The 15772-nt window shown below is 43.7% G+C and overlaps 2 protein-coding genes across 2 annotated transcripts in view; one reads left to right on the top strand and one right to left on the bottom strand.

The window, feature by feature from the left end:
* SNRPD3 (small nuclear ribonucleoprotein D3 polypeptide 18kDa) overlaps positions 1-1708 on the top strand; it is a 2071-nt gene extending 363 nt beyond the window's left edge. The window contains exons 2-3 of the mRNA XM_010004796.1: positions 506-698; positions 1528-1708. Coding sequence (XP_010003098.1) covers positions 506-698; positions 1528-1589 — 255 coding nt within the window. The 3' untranslated portion in view covers positions 1590-1708. The remainder of the gene's footprint in view (positions 1-505; positions 699-1527) is intronic.
* The window catches only part of GUCD1 (guanylyl cyclase domain containing 1), a 23456-nt gene extending 8633 nt beyond the window's left edge, over positions 1-14823 (bottom strand). The window contains exons 1-2 of the mRNA XM_010004856.1: positions 14749-14823; positions 4187-4229 (exon numbers count right to left, since the gene is read on the bottom strand). Coding sequence (XP_010003158.1) covers positions 4187-4229; positions 14749-14823 — 118 coding nt within the window. The remainder of the gene's footprint in view (positions 1-4186; positions 4230-14748) is intronic.
* Between the last annotated feature and the right edge of the window lie 949 nt (positions 14824-15772).

Here is a 15772-nt window from a genome sequence, read left to right as displayed (position 1 = left end):
CAGTAATATCTGGGTTCTTAAGATCCTGTTCTGTGACCAGTGTTTCTGTTGGAGTTACTTATTTAAAGTCACAGAGCATAACCATAAGCAAACCTTGATTAAAAGAATTGCAGCTTTCTTTAATGCATGTTGCTTTGGGCATCCTAAGACGGTTTAGTTTTCATTGACTTGAGGCAAGTAATTGTTGAAATCAAAATGCTTCCTTAATAGTTAGGACTGTAATAGCTGCATTGAAACTGATTTAACATGAGAAAAAGCTAATAAAACTGACTCAGACTAGGGAGAAAGCAACAGTTCTGGGCCTGTTTGAGTAGTAGCAGGTTTAGGAGTATGTTTTGATGGTCCTGGTTGCCTTGTGTCACATTTCCAGTTGAGAAAGTAATATGTTTGGAGTGGTTTTGGTGTTGGTACTTGAATCCTGTCTGTATATTCTGCAGGCAAGAGAAATCAGAACACAGAGCTCTGCTGCAGACCTCTGTGGGCACTGACTCATGTTTATTTCCAGATGTCCAACATAACGGTGACATACAGAGATGGACGAGTGGCACAACTTGAACAGGTGTACATCAGAGGCAGCAAGATACGGTTTCTCATTTTACCAGATATGTTGAAGAATGCTCCTATGCTAAAGAGCATGAAGAATAAAAACCAGGGTTCTGGAGCTGGGCGAGGAAAAGCAGCTATTCTCAAAGCTCAAGGTGAGTACAGTTTGGCTTTGGTCCTCACTTTTTGATGTAGAAGAACTAGAAAGCTGTCATTTCTGTCACTGAGGAAATGCGAGCTGTGAGAAACTGAAAGATTACTGGCTCATGTGATGTGTTTTTGCGTATTTCATCTGATGGTGGAAGTTAAAACTCAAACTGCCCAGTTCCCTGAATGCTATGATAATTTAGTTATAGTCAGTAGCCTTGTTAAATAGAGGGTTTATGTAAAATTTCATTTTCTGTTTTCCAGTGATTGCAGCTGTTAGCTGTGTGGAGCACGTAGGGAAGGATCTAGGTGTCCTTGTTAAGCTTTGGTAGAAATATTAATTCAGGTATTAAGAAGGTGCTTAAACTGCTGGGAAGCTGTAATTCTGAGCAGTTCTGTAGTTTACTGTCATTTGTGCCTTCCTCAGGGGAACAGCCTAATTATGACAAGGTTGAGTATTAATTACAGGCTGCAGAGTCCTTGCTTAACTTGAGCAAATGCAGTATGGATACATGGGGGAGTAACATCTGCTGAAACATGCTGAGTTCTGTTGCAAAACCTTGGAATACTCTTGAGATGTTAAATCCCTAGGGCTACAAATGTATTTCAGATTAGAAGGAGCACGAAGTGTATGAATATTTGCTGCATCTAAGACTGTTAGTTCTAGTTCTTACAAAACTTTGCCTCATTTCATCACTTTCTGGGTTTCAAAGGATAGCCTTGTTTCCTCGCTTCTAAGCAAGAGGCTTTGAATGCTGATTGTTTTGCTTGTCAGTTGTTGAGAGAAGTATGAAGTTATGTCAAATTAATGTCATCCCTGATGTTTTCTTTCTTCAGTGGCTGCAAGAGGAAGAGGCCGTGGTATGGGCCGTGGCAACATCTTCCAGAAGCGGAGATAATCTTGGTCTTGACAACATGTTTTGTTTTGGTCTTTTTTTTTTATTTTTTATTAGGGGGTATTAACTTGATTACACATGCATTGGTATCAGTTTTGTTAAATAAATGTTTCTGACAAAAACTTGTCTGCTCTTGTATGACAGGACTTCTCTTGGGCAAATACATTGTAGGTCTCTTTCAAACTTAAAATTGCTTTGTTTGGAAAATGTTGGATTTTATATCTAGGTTTGACTACTTTTGTATTTGTGTGATGCATTGAGTTTTGAAGATCATTTCTTCTTGCTTAGTCCTGTTGGTGTTCATTCTCTGAAGAGTTAGGAGGTGTTCTTTATGAAGGATTTTTAAACTGTATGTTTTAGTCTTATTAGCAGCTGTCTTTATGGAATATACAGTCAACCAGAGGCAGCTTCCTGAGAAGCAAGTCACTAAGTTCTTTTGTTTTATAGGGGCCTACAATAGGTAGAGATCTGTCTTCAGAGCTGTGCATTGAGCTTGTGTTCTTGGATTTCCTAATTTACCCTTTGGATATAGGCAGAGTTTTCCATTAGGAATACATAATAGTCTGAGTTTATATTTTTAGCAAAAAAGTCTATTCTAATTATTTTAGTAGTTCACTTGTTTGGGGTATTTTTCCCCTCATCTATCTGGGAAAACAGAGTATAAAATAGGCATTTTCAAGGATAAATTTGAATTGTTTTGTACATTTCAACAGGAGGACAGGTGTATGGTGAAATTTGTATTGATGGGTTATCCATTAAATACAACTAAGTGCAAATGCTCATCTTTTGAATGAAGCTTAGGTCAGCTTTAGCTTTTGGTCTTAACATCTATACATAGTTACATAGATCACTAGCTGATCTGCAGGAAGCCAAATGTAGTTGTAACTTTATTTTCTAGGAAATACAGTATGGCTGACGTAGTGATTTAAAGGATTGAAATGTTTACATGTAACATTTCTGTACTTAACGACATACTTGCATACAATCAATTACTAGTCTGTGCATGTACAAGACAGCAAGTCTTACTTTACTGCTCTAGGAAGACTCTCCTTTGTGTGCAGACATGAAAGTTGAACCAATGTATTAATTTGTTGAAGTGTCTGTAAATAAAGCTGTATTTGGTCTCACATCACTAGAGAAACCTTCCTATGTGTTCATCTGGGAAGTAATGATCCAGTTATGATCCTAAATGTTTGTCTTAGAATCCTGGAAATGTGTTTTAAGATTTGCTTGAGCTTCATTATAAGAACATTGTAGTGTCTTGTGCCTCGACTGAGCAACCTGCCTGAAAGAAAACGGTTTCCCCAAAACCCTGCTTCAAAATGTGGCATTTGAGTCATATTCACGAGCAGTAGTGCTTTCCTGAAGACAGAATTTCTAACTTGAAATGAGCACTTAAGGGCATTAATAATGATATTAAACATTTCCTTGTGGAAATGTCATCCAATCCACAGCTGCTCAGAAGATGATTGTGACTGGAGCTATGTAAGGTTCCTGCAAGTAAAACTGGGCTGTATGCAAACTAGAGCCTTTCTCATCACTGGTAGTAAAGCTGTTTGTACTGTTTGGAACTTTAATAATTAGTTTGGTTCTAAGCTTTTACTGTGGCATCTCTATTTCACAGAATTTCCTCCCCCTGCCTAAGGAAAGGCACTTGAATTTCACAAGACTGTTTTGAGAAAGACCAACTTAAAGTCAAATTAAGCTGAAGTTCATTTTGAATCTTTATATTAGCTGTCCACTGAAGGCAGTGTTCTGAACATGCAAAGAACAAATTAATTCCATCCTGTTGCTGTATTGTGAGTTTGTGCTAAGAATTAAACTGTCTAGTATCCCATGCTAATGCTAGGCATCTCTGGAAACGTAGGTAGGAACAGATTCCTGTTGACATCCACTGGCTTTGTTTGTTGCTGTATTGTGGTATACAAGATGTCCACTTTCCTAGTAGGTAGTATTATGGCTATTTGAAATGACATCTTTTATTTGCAGTCTGTTAACTGTTTTTATTGCTTTTAATATATCAGGTTTGTGATTGTGTTGCTAATCAAGTTGGAATTTTTTTACTCTGGGGTTGGCATGATGTTATTTTTCTCTGTGTAACTTGAGGCCAGTTATACAGATGCTACAGGATAGGATGCTGCTTCAGCAGCTTGAACTGCCTTTTCTTCCCAAGTCAACACCTCATAGAAACCTGAGATTGATTACTGCTACAATTAATAGTCATAAATTAACAACGGATGGAGTGAGTATGTGTGTGTTGAAGGAGGTGAGCTGTTCTGCTTAAAGGGTGGCATCCTGGCCCTGGCTGATGTAGAGTGAGCCACAAAATTACAGTTACCTTGTTGAGTAACAGAAGAGATGGGAGGTGTGCTCACAGCTTGAGCAAGGAGAAATCACCTTGTTGGAACTCAAGGAAACTAACAGGATTGCCACAGCTTTTTTTTTTTTTTGCCAAGACTATACAGTACTTGCCAGCCTTCAAAGCTCTGCTTCCCTTTTCTGTAAGGCCTCCAAAGCTATTAATATGTGGAGAACTAAGTATGCCACAGGTGGGGGATTTGCCTGAAAGTATTTTTTTGGAAGAGATTCAATATTTTGGCAAGGCTGCAGATCTGGCCCATTGGCATCATGTCTCAATTCTGACTGTTAAGCAGCATGTTGCCTTTTCTGAAGGTTAGATAACAGCTTTTGCTGAGGGCAAGGAGAAATCACACCACACTTTGACGACAGACAGCTACTAGAATGGCAGAAGCTTTGAAACACCATGGGAAACCCTTAAGAGTATAATGGTTAAATGCTATTTAAGCAAATTAAAGCTGCCTGGCCTCAGCAGGTGTGCTGGGGATTGTTTCCACTAACAATAATTGGCTTACCTTTTCTATTGTTTTTAACCTGTTCCTCCTTCCTGTATAACGCCAAACTTCTGTTCTCTGAGAGCTCCTCTCTTCCCTGGAACAGTTGATGTGGCATTCATTGAGCAGCATTGAGGACAGAAGGACAACTATGAACTTCAGAAAGAAACAGTAACCCTCCCCAGTAGGTTTGAGTGGTAGAACAAACTCTCCAGTGTATCTGCTTTAAGAATTTTCTACCTCTTCTATGTTTCTCACCCTCTGTGACTGTCTACTGAGCACACACTTTTTAAAATTATTATTATTTTCAACCAGTATTGCCTTAGTTGTTAAAGTTTATTTAAAACATGTAACATCTCTAATCCACAACAGCTTTGAAGAAGATACAGGAATTGGCATTTGCACTGAAAAGCTTTGCATTGTGAATTCAGGTAGAGCCTGTCTAGGATGAGCTGTTCACCCTTTTTGAGAAAGATAAGTGAATTAGTGTTGAAGAGTTTTAAGTTTCACATTGGTAGGGATCTAAGCCCCAGCCAAGACCAACGTATCACTGAGCAATTTCTGACTAGGCTGATATGTTCGTTTGTTACAGGCTGCTTTGAAGATTGTACATGCAATGTGTGTATTACCCTTATTAAGAATATAAATCAGGATGTCCTTCTAACAAAAGGTGTCTCATCCACTAGATGGCTCCGTCGGGAAGAGGATGAAATACAAGGAACCAGCTGCTTTCATCCCATCAGTGTGCAGTTTTGCTCTCCAGAGCAGGGACCTTTCCAAAGGTACTTTGCAGAATACCAGTCTGCGAGCTATTGTGTTATGATCAAGAGAGGCTGGGAAGGGATGCTGTGTAGATAAGTGGCAAGCTATGGTATCTCTTATCTGCGTGTAATTACATTTCACAATGTAGAGGAAAAAAAAGTGTGTTGGTTCATACCAACTCTCAAAATTGCAGGAGAGGCAGCAGCCTCTTCCTCTCTGCACGTGAAAGGCAGAAGTACAGGGATGTGGCCCCTATATCTCCCTTCTCCTCCAGAAATCCCCTTCTAGAAGGGCAGAATGGAGTGAAAAATGTGAATTTCTGGTGCCCAGGATAACTCTTCAGTCTGTCTCTTTTGCTACTTAAGCTTCCCAGTGAGCTTTCACTTAGAGATGTCCTGTTTCCTCTTGCCAGTAAAACCTGAGCAAGGATGGGAGGCTGACATCCCAGCAGAGTAATGATTGACAAGGTAGCAAAGGGTGGAAATCTGCTGTCTACAAGAAAGTGTTGATGATTTGGTTGCTTATGTCCCAGCATGGGTCAAAATGGAGGAAGGGTTATCCCAGGTTTCTTTGTTTTCATCCTAACAGAGGCAAAAATTTGGATCCAAACTTGCACCTTATTGCAGCTAAGCTGCTTTCAGACAGTAAGACCTTGTCAGCCTCCTCTCACATTACACAAAGCTAACTTTATGGGACCCTCCTGCCTTCAGTGTTTCTTTGGGTGGAAATATGGATATACCACATTTAAAGCATGATCCAGAATAGCTTTGAAACAAATGCTGATATGGGCAGTGTGCTGCAGATTGCTTTGCAAGTAAGATCATAAGGTTCTCCACATCCCTCATCCACTCAGGGGCAGATCAGGCCTGCAGACAGAAGAGCTACTGTATGATTACAGCACACTGGTGCCTGAAGTAGCCAATGCAATGCATGTACTTTCCAAGATCAAGTTGCATTTTAACTGCTTCAGCTGTCCTGTTGTTGCCTGGTCTTGCAAAAATATAATAGGAGAGCAGGATTATTTAAGTCAGCTTGGAGCCTGACATCATGTGCAGTATGACCAGTAGGTTTGGGGTGCTTTTACTGCACCTAATTCAAACATTTTATGAAAAAAGTATTAAGGTTTTGTGTGTGAATTGGTTGCTCCTAGTAGATGGGCTATTATTCCTGGCACAGGACCAGTCATTGCATAAGCAAGTATTGTGCTCTGCCCAGCAGAGAATATCGGAGTCTATGAAAAGTGGAGATTTTCCAGCATCATTAATTCAGGGGAGAATGTTGAAGCCCTGGCAGAGAAACAGATTGTATCCAGAAGATGTGTAGTTATGCTGGGAGAAATGAAAAGAATGGCAGAAAAACACTATGATTGTTCTTTTGTTTGGTGAACTGCTTGCAGTGAACATTTAATTTGCTCTTCATTTTCCCCTGCCTGGAGACTTAAAACCTGTTGTCTGGTTGCAGGTTTTGCCCTATTTCCAGCCCAGTAGGGAGATGCTAATACATCTACTCCTAAGCAAACCACTGCTTGTGAAGCAAAACTCCTCACATTTTGTGCCTAAAGTGTTAGCAGAGAGGGACAGGGACTCAGCAGGAATAGCAACAGCACAGAGCTGGTGTTGCAAAAGGAAGGCAATGGGAATGCTGGGATTTGTAGGGAGAGGGTGTGTTGTCTGGAGCTGCTGGCCATTGGATTTTCGTGGCTGCCTGCTGTGAAGAGCCTGACTGCTGCTTTTATGTGCTTTTCTTTACAAAACTGTTACAGGGCATAAAGACACTGTCACCTTGCATTTCACAAAGGGAGATGGAGACTGAGCCACAGAAAGGTTCAGATCAGGATTTGAAGACATATTTGGGACCCACAACTCCGGCTGACACCAATGAGTTAGACACCTTAGTACTTTTCAAAACCTATCCTTAAGTGACTGGCCTAACAGTGCCCCTGGACCTCAGGAGCTCCAGTCTCCAGAGGCCCAGTGGGTGCTCTAACTGCTAGATCATCCCAAAAGTGATGGTCTCTGAGCATTATCTCCTGCATCAGACTCCTCTTGAACAGTAAGCCATTTCGTGGTGGCTTAGTGGACTGGGTACTTACTAGGATAATCAGGCTGCTTTGCTAGAAGTTCCTCAGTGGCATCTGGAAAAGTGCAGTTTTATTGTTTCTGCTACAGCTGTTTTGTACTCCCTTTTCTGATTTCTCTGCTCTCCTGCAACAAACATCAATCCTCCTTAGGCAATTTCAGTCAGACATGCTGAATCTGTATGATCTTGATTTATTTTCATCTGCCTTGCTAATTCCTTAATTTCATCCTCAAAGGACACTGATGTTCCCTTCTGGAGAATAAGAGAATGTTACCAGTAACTTTGTAACAGCTGCAGGTACAATCCTGCCTTGGATTCCTGTGCTTCTGACAAACATGTTTACTCACTGTAGGTAAAAAAAAAATAAAATTTCTTTATGGAGAAATGTTTTAAAGAAAAGACACAAGACTGAATCTGGATAAGAAGTTACAGTCTCTGCTTCTGTTCTGGATGTTCACAGGTAAGTTGCTTGACAAGATAGTCATACTTCTTTCCCTGCAAGGATATGGGGAAGATAAATGATCAAATTATCTTGGATACTGTGGTAAGAACATGCTGCCCAGGTGCAACCAAAGATGATTTTTAGAGGACTAGGCTTATTTATAATCCTGCTTTTGGGAGACTTGGTTTTGTTTTCAGGGTAGAAGCCTTTCCACCCCATTTGGCAGAAGAGAACAGACCTTTGCAACACAAGTGTGCATGGGCTTTGTATTCCAATTTTGAATGTGTTGAGTGCAATTTATGTCTATAAATAACAAATAATAGAGTTGATGCCTTAAAGCGCAACCTGTCAAGGTTGTTGCATTTGGGCTTTTTGGGGAGATGGGGTGAGATTTTTTTGGGAGGCTGGGCAGTATTTAGCCCATGTTAGAGACAATTCAGGTCACAGCTGTTACAAGCCCACAGCCTCTTAAACACAGCTGATGACACTCAGCAGACATGCTGTGATGCTCAGAACCTGATAATGCATTGACCCATGTGGTGGCACTTTAGTTAATTACTGATATCTTCATAGTCTTCTAAAATCACAAACTGCAGGGTGAATACTGTTGAGTGTTTTTTCTCCCTGACACAATATCCAGCTGAGAAACAGAATTTAAGAGTGAAGATTTTTATTCTATAACAAAAAGAAGGTGTTGCTGTTTGTTGCTTCACAATTGAATGACCTCCTTTCTGCTTAAGTCTTATGTCTCTGGAACAGCTCCACAACAAGCCTTTTTTTGCAAAGGTCAGGAGTTAGCCAATACCATTCCTCTTTGAAGAGCACTATATAAAAGTGCACATCAGAGACATCTTCAGAACCAGAAAGGAGTGTGTAATTTTGCCTGCAGTCTTTGTTCACCTCTTGCTTTTGAGGACAGTTTGGATGCAGCCATAGGGAGTACCGTGGTTTGGGAAAAGAAGGTGGGAACGCACATAAAGGACATGTGGCTTCTTCCTTTCATCTGGGTATTTGTTTGGATGTGCTGTCTTTGTCTTTTCACTACAACCCTTTTTCCCAGCTAATGAGCAAAATTTGACATGGAGAAAGTGGATGAAGCTCTAGGGAACTCATTAGAGTTTTTTCATGTCAGAATTTAGAAGGGTCTGAGTAGCAGCCCTTGCTTTGCAGGCTCATTTGAGCCTTGCTATTTTAGTGTGTGTTTTAACTGTCTCTTTTTGGAAAATGATCCTATCCTTAGGCTGATGAGTCAGAATGAACCCCTGGTCTGTTACACTGGGATAATTCCAGCAGCAGCCTTAGCTTTATTTTGACACTGATCCCCAGTCATACCTCATATTTTGTCTCTCTGAACCCCAAGTCCAGCACTGGCTCCAGTTGTTTGACCTAGTGAGGGTCTCCCTGGACAGACGCAGCACACCCAGCCAGCCATGCTCTTGCTCCCCCTCCTCAGGTAGAGAAAACAAGATGGAAATGTTTGTGAGTCCAACTAAAGACAAGGAGATCACTTAGTAATTACTGTGACAGACAAAACTTGAGGAGTTAATTTACTGCCAGTTTAGAGGTTTGGATGGTAAGAAATCCTCTTCTCCTCCTCCAGCCTTGGGCTGTTTCTCTCACGTTGTTCCCCCTTCCCTGCCCCGAGGTGTTCTGCCCTAACTCCCACCGGCTCTTGCTGTGCCACGCACCCGAGCCGGGCTCAGCTGTGGCGGGAAGAGGCGCCCGGGGAACTGGCTGGAACCGGCCAGACCCGCCTGAGCCCGTCAGCCCCAGCCGCCTCAGGACCCGCGGGGCTGTGCGGGGTCACCTCGGAGAGATGGCCCGACGGACGCATCCTGCTGTCCCCTCCTGTGGGAGAGCAGTGTCCTCGCCGCTCCAGAGCACCTTTCCTAGGATGGCAGGATGTCCTCTCTCCTGTGAGGCAGCTCAGGTTAGTGGGAAAGGGCTGCGTTTTTCTGGGTCGGCTTGGTTTTTGCGTATGAGGGACGGCAGAACTGGAGGTAGGAGCCAGGCCTTCCCTTCCTTCCTTCTGCTTTTGAGCATCCATTTGCGTGTTACCAGAAGAGAGTATCTGTTATGGTCTTCTGAAAACAGTCCAAGTCAGTGAGTGCCGTTTAGAGGCAGCTTAGTGAGCTTGATATTGCTAAGGGACAGGAGCAGCACAGGCGCTACCAGTGCGGAAACTGACAGGCAGTGCTGCCCCTGACCTTCTGGTTCAGAAGGTGACAAATGGCTGATCTCTCTTGTTGTCCTTGTGCTGTTGGAGTGGGGAGGCAGGCGGTTCAGGGGCTGCTGGTGACAGGCCTGTGCAGGCACAGGGCAGTCCTCTGTAAAATACACAAATTCATAATGGTACTGAGGGATGGGTCAGTCCAGGGCTGAGGCTCAGATGAGGAGACCTTAAAGCTAGGCAATTTTTGGGCTACTGCCTCTGAGTATCTGGTTGCGTGTCTACGCTGTTCCTTTGGTGTTCTCCATTTCACTGTCTTTCAGTTGCAGTTTTTGAAAAACTAAAATCCTGAAAAGCTATTGGTAAAATGAGCAGTTTGGTTCTGACTTATCCAGTTATTCAGTCACAGCAGAGTTCAGACAAAGGTGCACATGTCAAACTGTTGGCTCTGCAAACCAAAAGATTTCAGGGGATCAAGAACAAAGCTCTGCTCAGAAGTCTGAAATGGAGACCCAAAGGCAGCAGCAGCTGCTGCTGCTGCTACTCTGAGGGGGTGCCTTTTTCCACTTTTAGGTGCCATGTTTGTTCCGGATGATGTTTGAGGGGAGTTTCAGTGGATTTACACAGGTTGAATGAGGCACATGTGGTTGTCTGATAGCTTTCCAAATGCATCCCATCATGGTATTCAACCTGTGGCAGATAGCCTCAAAAGTGGACTGAGGGGAATAATCATGCCAGAAGTGGAGGAACTGGCAGATGGGTAAGCAGCAAAGAATCTGTCCTCCACCCTTGTGACACCCTACATGCAGGCTGAATGAACCCGATGCTGTGTAAAGAAACATCAGTGTTTTTGTGGTTCACTTGCTTTTGAGGCCAGCTTGGATGCAGCAGAGGGAGTACTGATCTTTGGGAAAAGGGACTAAATGCTTGTGGAAGAAAAGCTGATTTCCTCTTCATTCTCTTGGGGAAGCTGTAGTGTGCGGTTAATGTGTTTTGTGGCTATTTGGGTTTTGAATCAGCATCACTGAACTGGAATTCTATCAAGTTAGAGAGGAACAGAAGAGATTCCTAAGAAAGCACTCAGTCTCTCAGAGCAGATCAAGATGCAGTCATGGCTTCCTGGAGCGCTGGCCTGAGCTAAGATTTTTCCAGCCTATTTTGTTTTGTGAACTACCTCTTGGCAGCCTTAAACCAGCTGTTGCATCTATTTCAAGAGCACTTGTTTAATGCCAATAAGCTGCAAAACAGATTCTCTTGCCCATTGATAACCATCCCTAACTGCTGGGAGCTGGGATGTCTGGGCTTTCTGCCAGCTGCCCTTGAAGGCTGTTACACCTGCTGTGCTGTCAAGATACTGTAGTGATAAGAGTTCATACTGAAACACAGCATTGCTTCTTCTGAGCTGTGATTGTTTGCTTTCTTAAGATTAAACAATCAGTGTTTTGCATCTTTGTCAGCAGCTGTCCACTAAGGAACATGTCAGCCTGCCCCAAACAGTGCAAACTCCTTTATCTTCCAAGTGTATGTGATGAGGATTGAGTTGTAAGTTAAAAAAAGAGCCTTGGCAGCAAAGAAGATAAGGGCCTTGACAGGTTTTGAAGTGTGTGTGAAATAAAAATAGATCAGACAAGCCTGTGCTTCCAGCCACTTTTTGCATCCTTGCCTCAACAAACTTAATATGAGCTATTTAGACAGAGTCACAGGAATGAGCGAGGCTTGTGGTGGCTAAGCGTATTGCTACCTGGAGGATGCTAAGACGGTTACCCTGAGTTTTATGGTTAGAGGGTGAGGTAAAATGAAGGGATGAGGAGTGAAGAAGGCATTGTTTAGTTAGGTAAGGAGGGAACAAGTAATTTCTGTTTCAGTAACTGAAAAGGTCTGGCCTTTTCAGTCTTTCTTCTTCTGCTCAGTGCCCCCAGGAATGTGCATCTTCTGCTGCTGGGCTTAGTGGGCTGGCTCTGCTAGAGCTCTCTGCCTTGACCCTATGCAAAGACCCAACATTTTCAAGTGACATGCTGCAGGTAGCCATCTCCCTTGGCCCTGGGAGCTTCCCAAGAGGGTGTGCTGTGCCAGGCAGAAAGCTGCCTGCTGTGAGGGGTACTGGGTAGGAAGCTGCTTTCAGCACAGGCTGGGGGAGATGGGAGTTTGCTGTCTCATACCCTGGTCCTATGTGATTGTAGATCTGAGAAGAGACCAAGCAACCCCAGGAGAAAGAGGGTTTTCTGGGGTTTATTTTATAAAGCCTGGAAAAAATAAGATGGTAGGGAGGTATGGCACAGCTTTGTACCCATCTCCTTCCAGAAGACTTCTTTTGAAAGGTGTGCTTAAATGTCTTACTTTGAAATCTGCTGTGAGACTGATCTCCTGGTGGGAGGTCAGGGGTGGGGAATGGGGCTGTGATACTACCCTGTGCAGCTGTACATTCTGCTCTGCTACATGACATAGGTCCCAAGCTAAACATTTGCAGTCTGCACAGAGATGGAGGGAGGCTGGGAAACTGCAGATGATAAGGATAGCCTGCTGTTTGAGTCTTGACACTGAGGTGTATATGCTGTTTGAAGTAGCTGAGGTTACAGCCCTGCATCAGCAAGTACAGTGCTGAGTATTCAATGTGACACAGATCAATCTCTTCTGCCGTGTTATCTAGCAGGAGACAGAGGCTCACTACAAAGCAGGCATCCCTTGAATTAGGAGCATAACAAAGCTGCTCCCTCTGGGTATCAGCGAGGAGTCCTATATTAGCAGCTCATCCCTTTCATCCCTTTTCAGAGCCCTGAGCTTTCTCATTCAGTGTAAGGAAAGGCTCATTCAGGTTGCCTCATCCTCTCTGGTTTGTGAACTCAATTTTTATGAAAATAGCCTTCTCTGTATTTGGCCTGCATCTCATCTGTAGGGAGGCACTGGGATGCTTCACAGCTCGAGCTGGATACACATCACTGTGTTGCTGCAGTCCTTCACCTGTCAAGGCAGTCAGCAGCTAGCAGGGAATGGCTGGGCATGCTGTGATGGTTTCTCCACAGCCAGGGTGCAGCCCATTTGGATTCATCCAAAATACAGTGACAGTTTCCTAGGCCAGCACCTCATATTTTGCATTTGCATGTATTTATTCACAACCAGATTTCCATGGGGAAGTTTCTATGGCAAAGCAACTAAGTGCATATGGAGGCATAAACATGGATCCCACAGCTGCTCAGCTGAACCAGTCTGTCAAGCCCTGCTTTATCTCCAGCTCCTGGAGCTGCTAACTGGCTGCCAGGCGTTGCCAGTGATTAGCACAGAATTCCCTTGTGAGGGGCTGAATATCTCATCTTCATTCTGCTGATTAGCACAGCTCAGACGAAACCTAGAACTTTCAGCAGGGCTGGAAATGGGCTGCATGGATCCTCCCTGGGGTTGTGCCAGGGGCTCTGCAGGGAAGAGCTGCATCAGTGCTGTGCTGCATGATGGGGGTCTTGCCTTATTTTTGGGGGCTGCTACTATTATGGAAAAGCTGTGATGATGCCTTACAGAGTTGGAGCTGCCAGCCAAAGACTGAATGCTCAGCACCCCTTCTCCCTCTATCTAGATATGCCACTGACTCACCATGCAGATCTAAGTCTTCATTTGAATGCTTTGTGCCTGAGTTTTCTTCTTGGCACAATGCTGCTCTGCTTAGACTATAAGAGTTTAAGCAGATCTTCCTGACATTTGAAATGCTTTTCATTTTTTGCTGAAAGGTATTTTGTAAGGAAAAAAAGAGGAAAAATATCATCTATCCCATAGCAGGGGAGGAAAAGGATATAACAGCAGGAAGAGAAAAATGAGCTGTGAGAAGAGAGGCAGGCGGTGACCTCTGGAAGAAGCACGGCCCTTCCCCCATAATGGGAATGGCCTCTTGAGCATTTTGCAAAACAACCTCATGCTCCCCAAGTACAGTGTTTGCCATAGAAATTATTTCACTTCTCCAGATTCACTAGAAGGGCTAAACGGTGGGTTTGGGTGACAACTGTGCATGTAGTCCCTTCCCATCTTGGATTGTGCTGGGGCCTGGCTACCCTTGCACTCCCTGTTCCCCATCCTCCTGGCTAGTCACCATATTATGGCTATCTCAGAGCCTTTTCTCTTCCACCTGTACTGGGATGGGGCAACTAGCACCTGGCCCTAGATATATTTGCTTTATCTTGGTTTATTTTGTGCTCCTTTTGGTCAGCAGGACAGAGACTTTACACCACTTTTGTTTGCAAGTTAGTGATGTGAAGGTTCTGAGGTCTTGCTTCTGTGATGAGTGTCAACAGGACTGGGTCCAGCGTTTGCAGCATCTGGCAGTGTCTCTAAACCCAGGAGACTGGATTTATTTGGGGTGTTTGGCAGTTGATAAGAGACACCATTACCTTCCAGTGCCCTCGCATTCTTCATCTAAAGGGGGTAAATCACCTGATAAATATCGCCTGTTTGCTTCTTGTGGTGTGTAAAATCAGTGAGGATGAAAGGTTTATCTATTTCATGTGAATTTCTGTGCCTTAGTAATGAGAGTTGCTTGTATGTGTGTTGAGATGAAGTTACCATTGTTAATTCAGGAGGGCCAGGATTTATATGAGTTTCTAATATGTCTGATTAACTTTTAACTCTTCAAAAAATTAATCTACTCTCTGAATTCCTGTGGTGAGAGAGATAATTGAGAGGACTTGGCAAATCAGCTAAAGCCTGATCGTTTTATTTGTATCAGCACCATGCAAGACGAAGGGCAGCAGACTACCACAAATGAACACCCATGTTTCACTTTGCTTAGAGGAATGAACCTCTCTCACCAATGTGAATGGTATGTGCTGGTTCTCTCCCACAGTGCTCAGGCACTGCATGGGGACTCTTGGTCCATACCCTTCTGGTGTCTGGGCTGCTGGCTCCATTTGTGAACAACCCAGATACTGAGACTCCATAGTGCTTCACAGTCATGTCCAAGAGAACTGTTTATTATGTTTACATAGAGCAAGGTGGAAAACACTAGAAATATTGCATCAGTGGTTTGGGTTTTGGACAGCATTGTAAATGGTGATGCAGCTTCTCATGTCCTCTGTATTACGAGGTATGCAATGTGCCATGAGGAGCCAAAGCTTTGTGCTTTAGTGTGGGAAGTGCCCATCTCTGGCACACTCACTGCTTGCTCCTCTAGTGCCAGAGTTACATACTTAGCTGTCTGCTTTTCCTCCATTTCACTTGAAACTCTTAATTTTAGTACCAAAGCACAGTTTTTTGAAACCAATCCTGCTAACCCACAAGACTGTTCCCCCTCCCTCTTCTCCCCCCTCCTCCCATCCCATCCAAACTCATCCCATCCCCCATGCTCCCACCAACACATACCTCCTTCCCCTCCCTCTCACCCCGGTCACACAGCAAATGTCCTGATGCTGCAGTTCCAAGCCTTGTATCCGCCCCAGCCTATGCAATCCAATGGTCTCTGACCAGGTCCCTTTATTCAGATGTTAATACAAAACACACAATAGGAAAAAAACAAAACAAAAGGAGCCAGACACAAGAGGGAGACACACTGCTGGGCTCCAGCTCTGGTCTCTGAGCCCTTCCACTAAGCTCCACAGCAGCTAGGCTCTTGGGGTACCTCCTTTCACACTCAAGGCTGCAGGTCCCAAGGTGCATAGGAAAAGGAAGAAAACTACAAGCCTGTTTCTGTTTTAGGTGCCCCCCATCCAATTCCCTCAACCCAATGGCTGCTGGAGGATATTCTTGACTCCGACAGGTCTTTTCCCGTCTTCCAGTGAGACCCTGCCTGGGGACCAGGTTCACTGTAAGTCACTGGTTCCTCTGGAACATGGGTGATGGATTTGGTAGTGAGGGGAGGGAGTGGAGCATGTTGTGTGGGGATGACAGGCTTTTGTATCACTGCAAG

The sequence above is a fragment of the Chaetura pelagica genome, unplaced genomic scaffold, assembly GCF_000747805.2.
Source record: "Chaetura pelagica isolate M959 unplaced genomic scaffold, ChaPel_1.0 scaffold249, whole genome shotgun sequence".
Lineage (NCBI taxonomy): Eukaryota > Metazoa > Chordata > Aves > Apodiformes > Apodidae > Chaetura > Chaetura pelagica.
The sequence above is the reverse complement of the archived record's forward strand: the minus strand, read 5'-3'. Positions and strand labels throughout refer to the sequence as shown.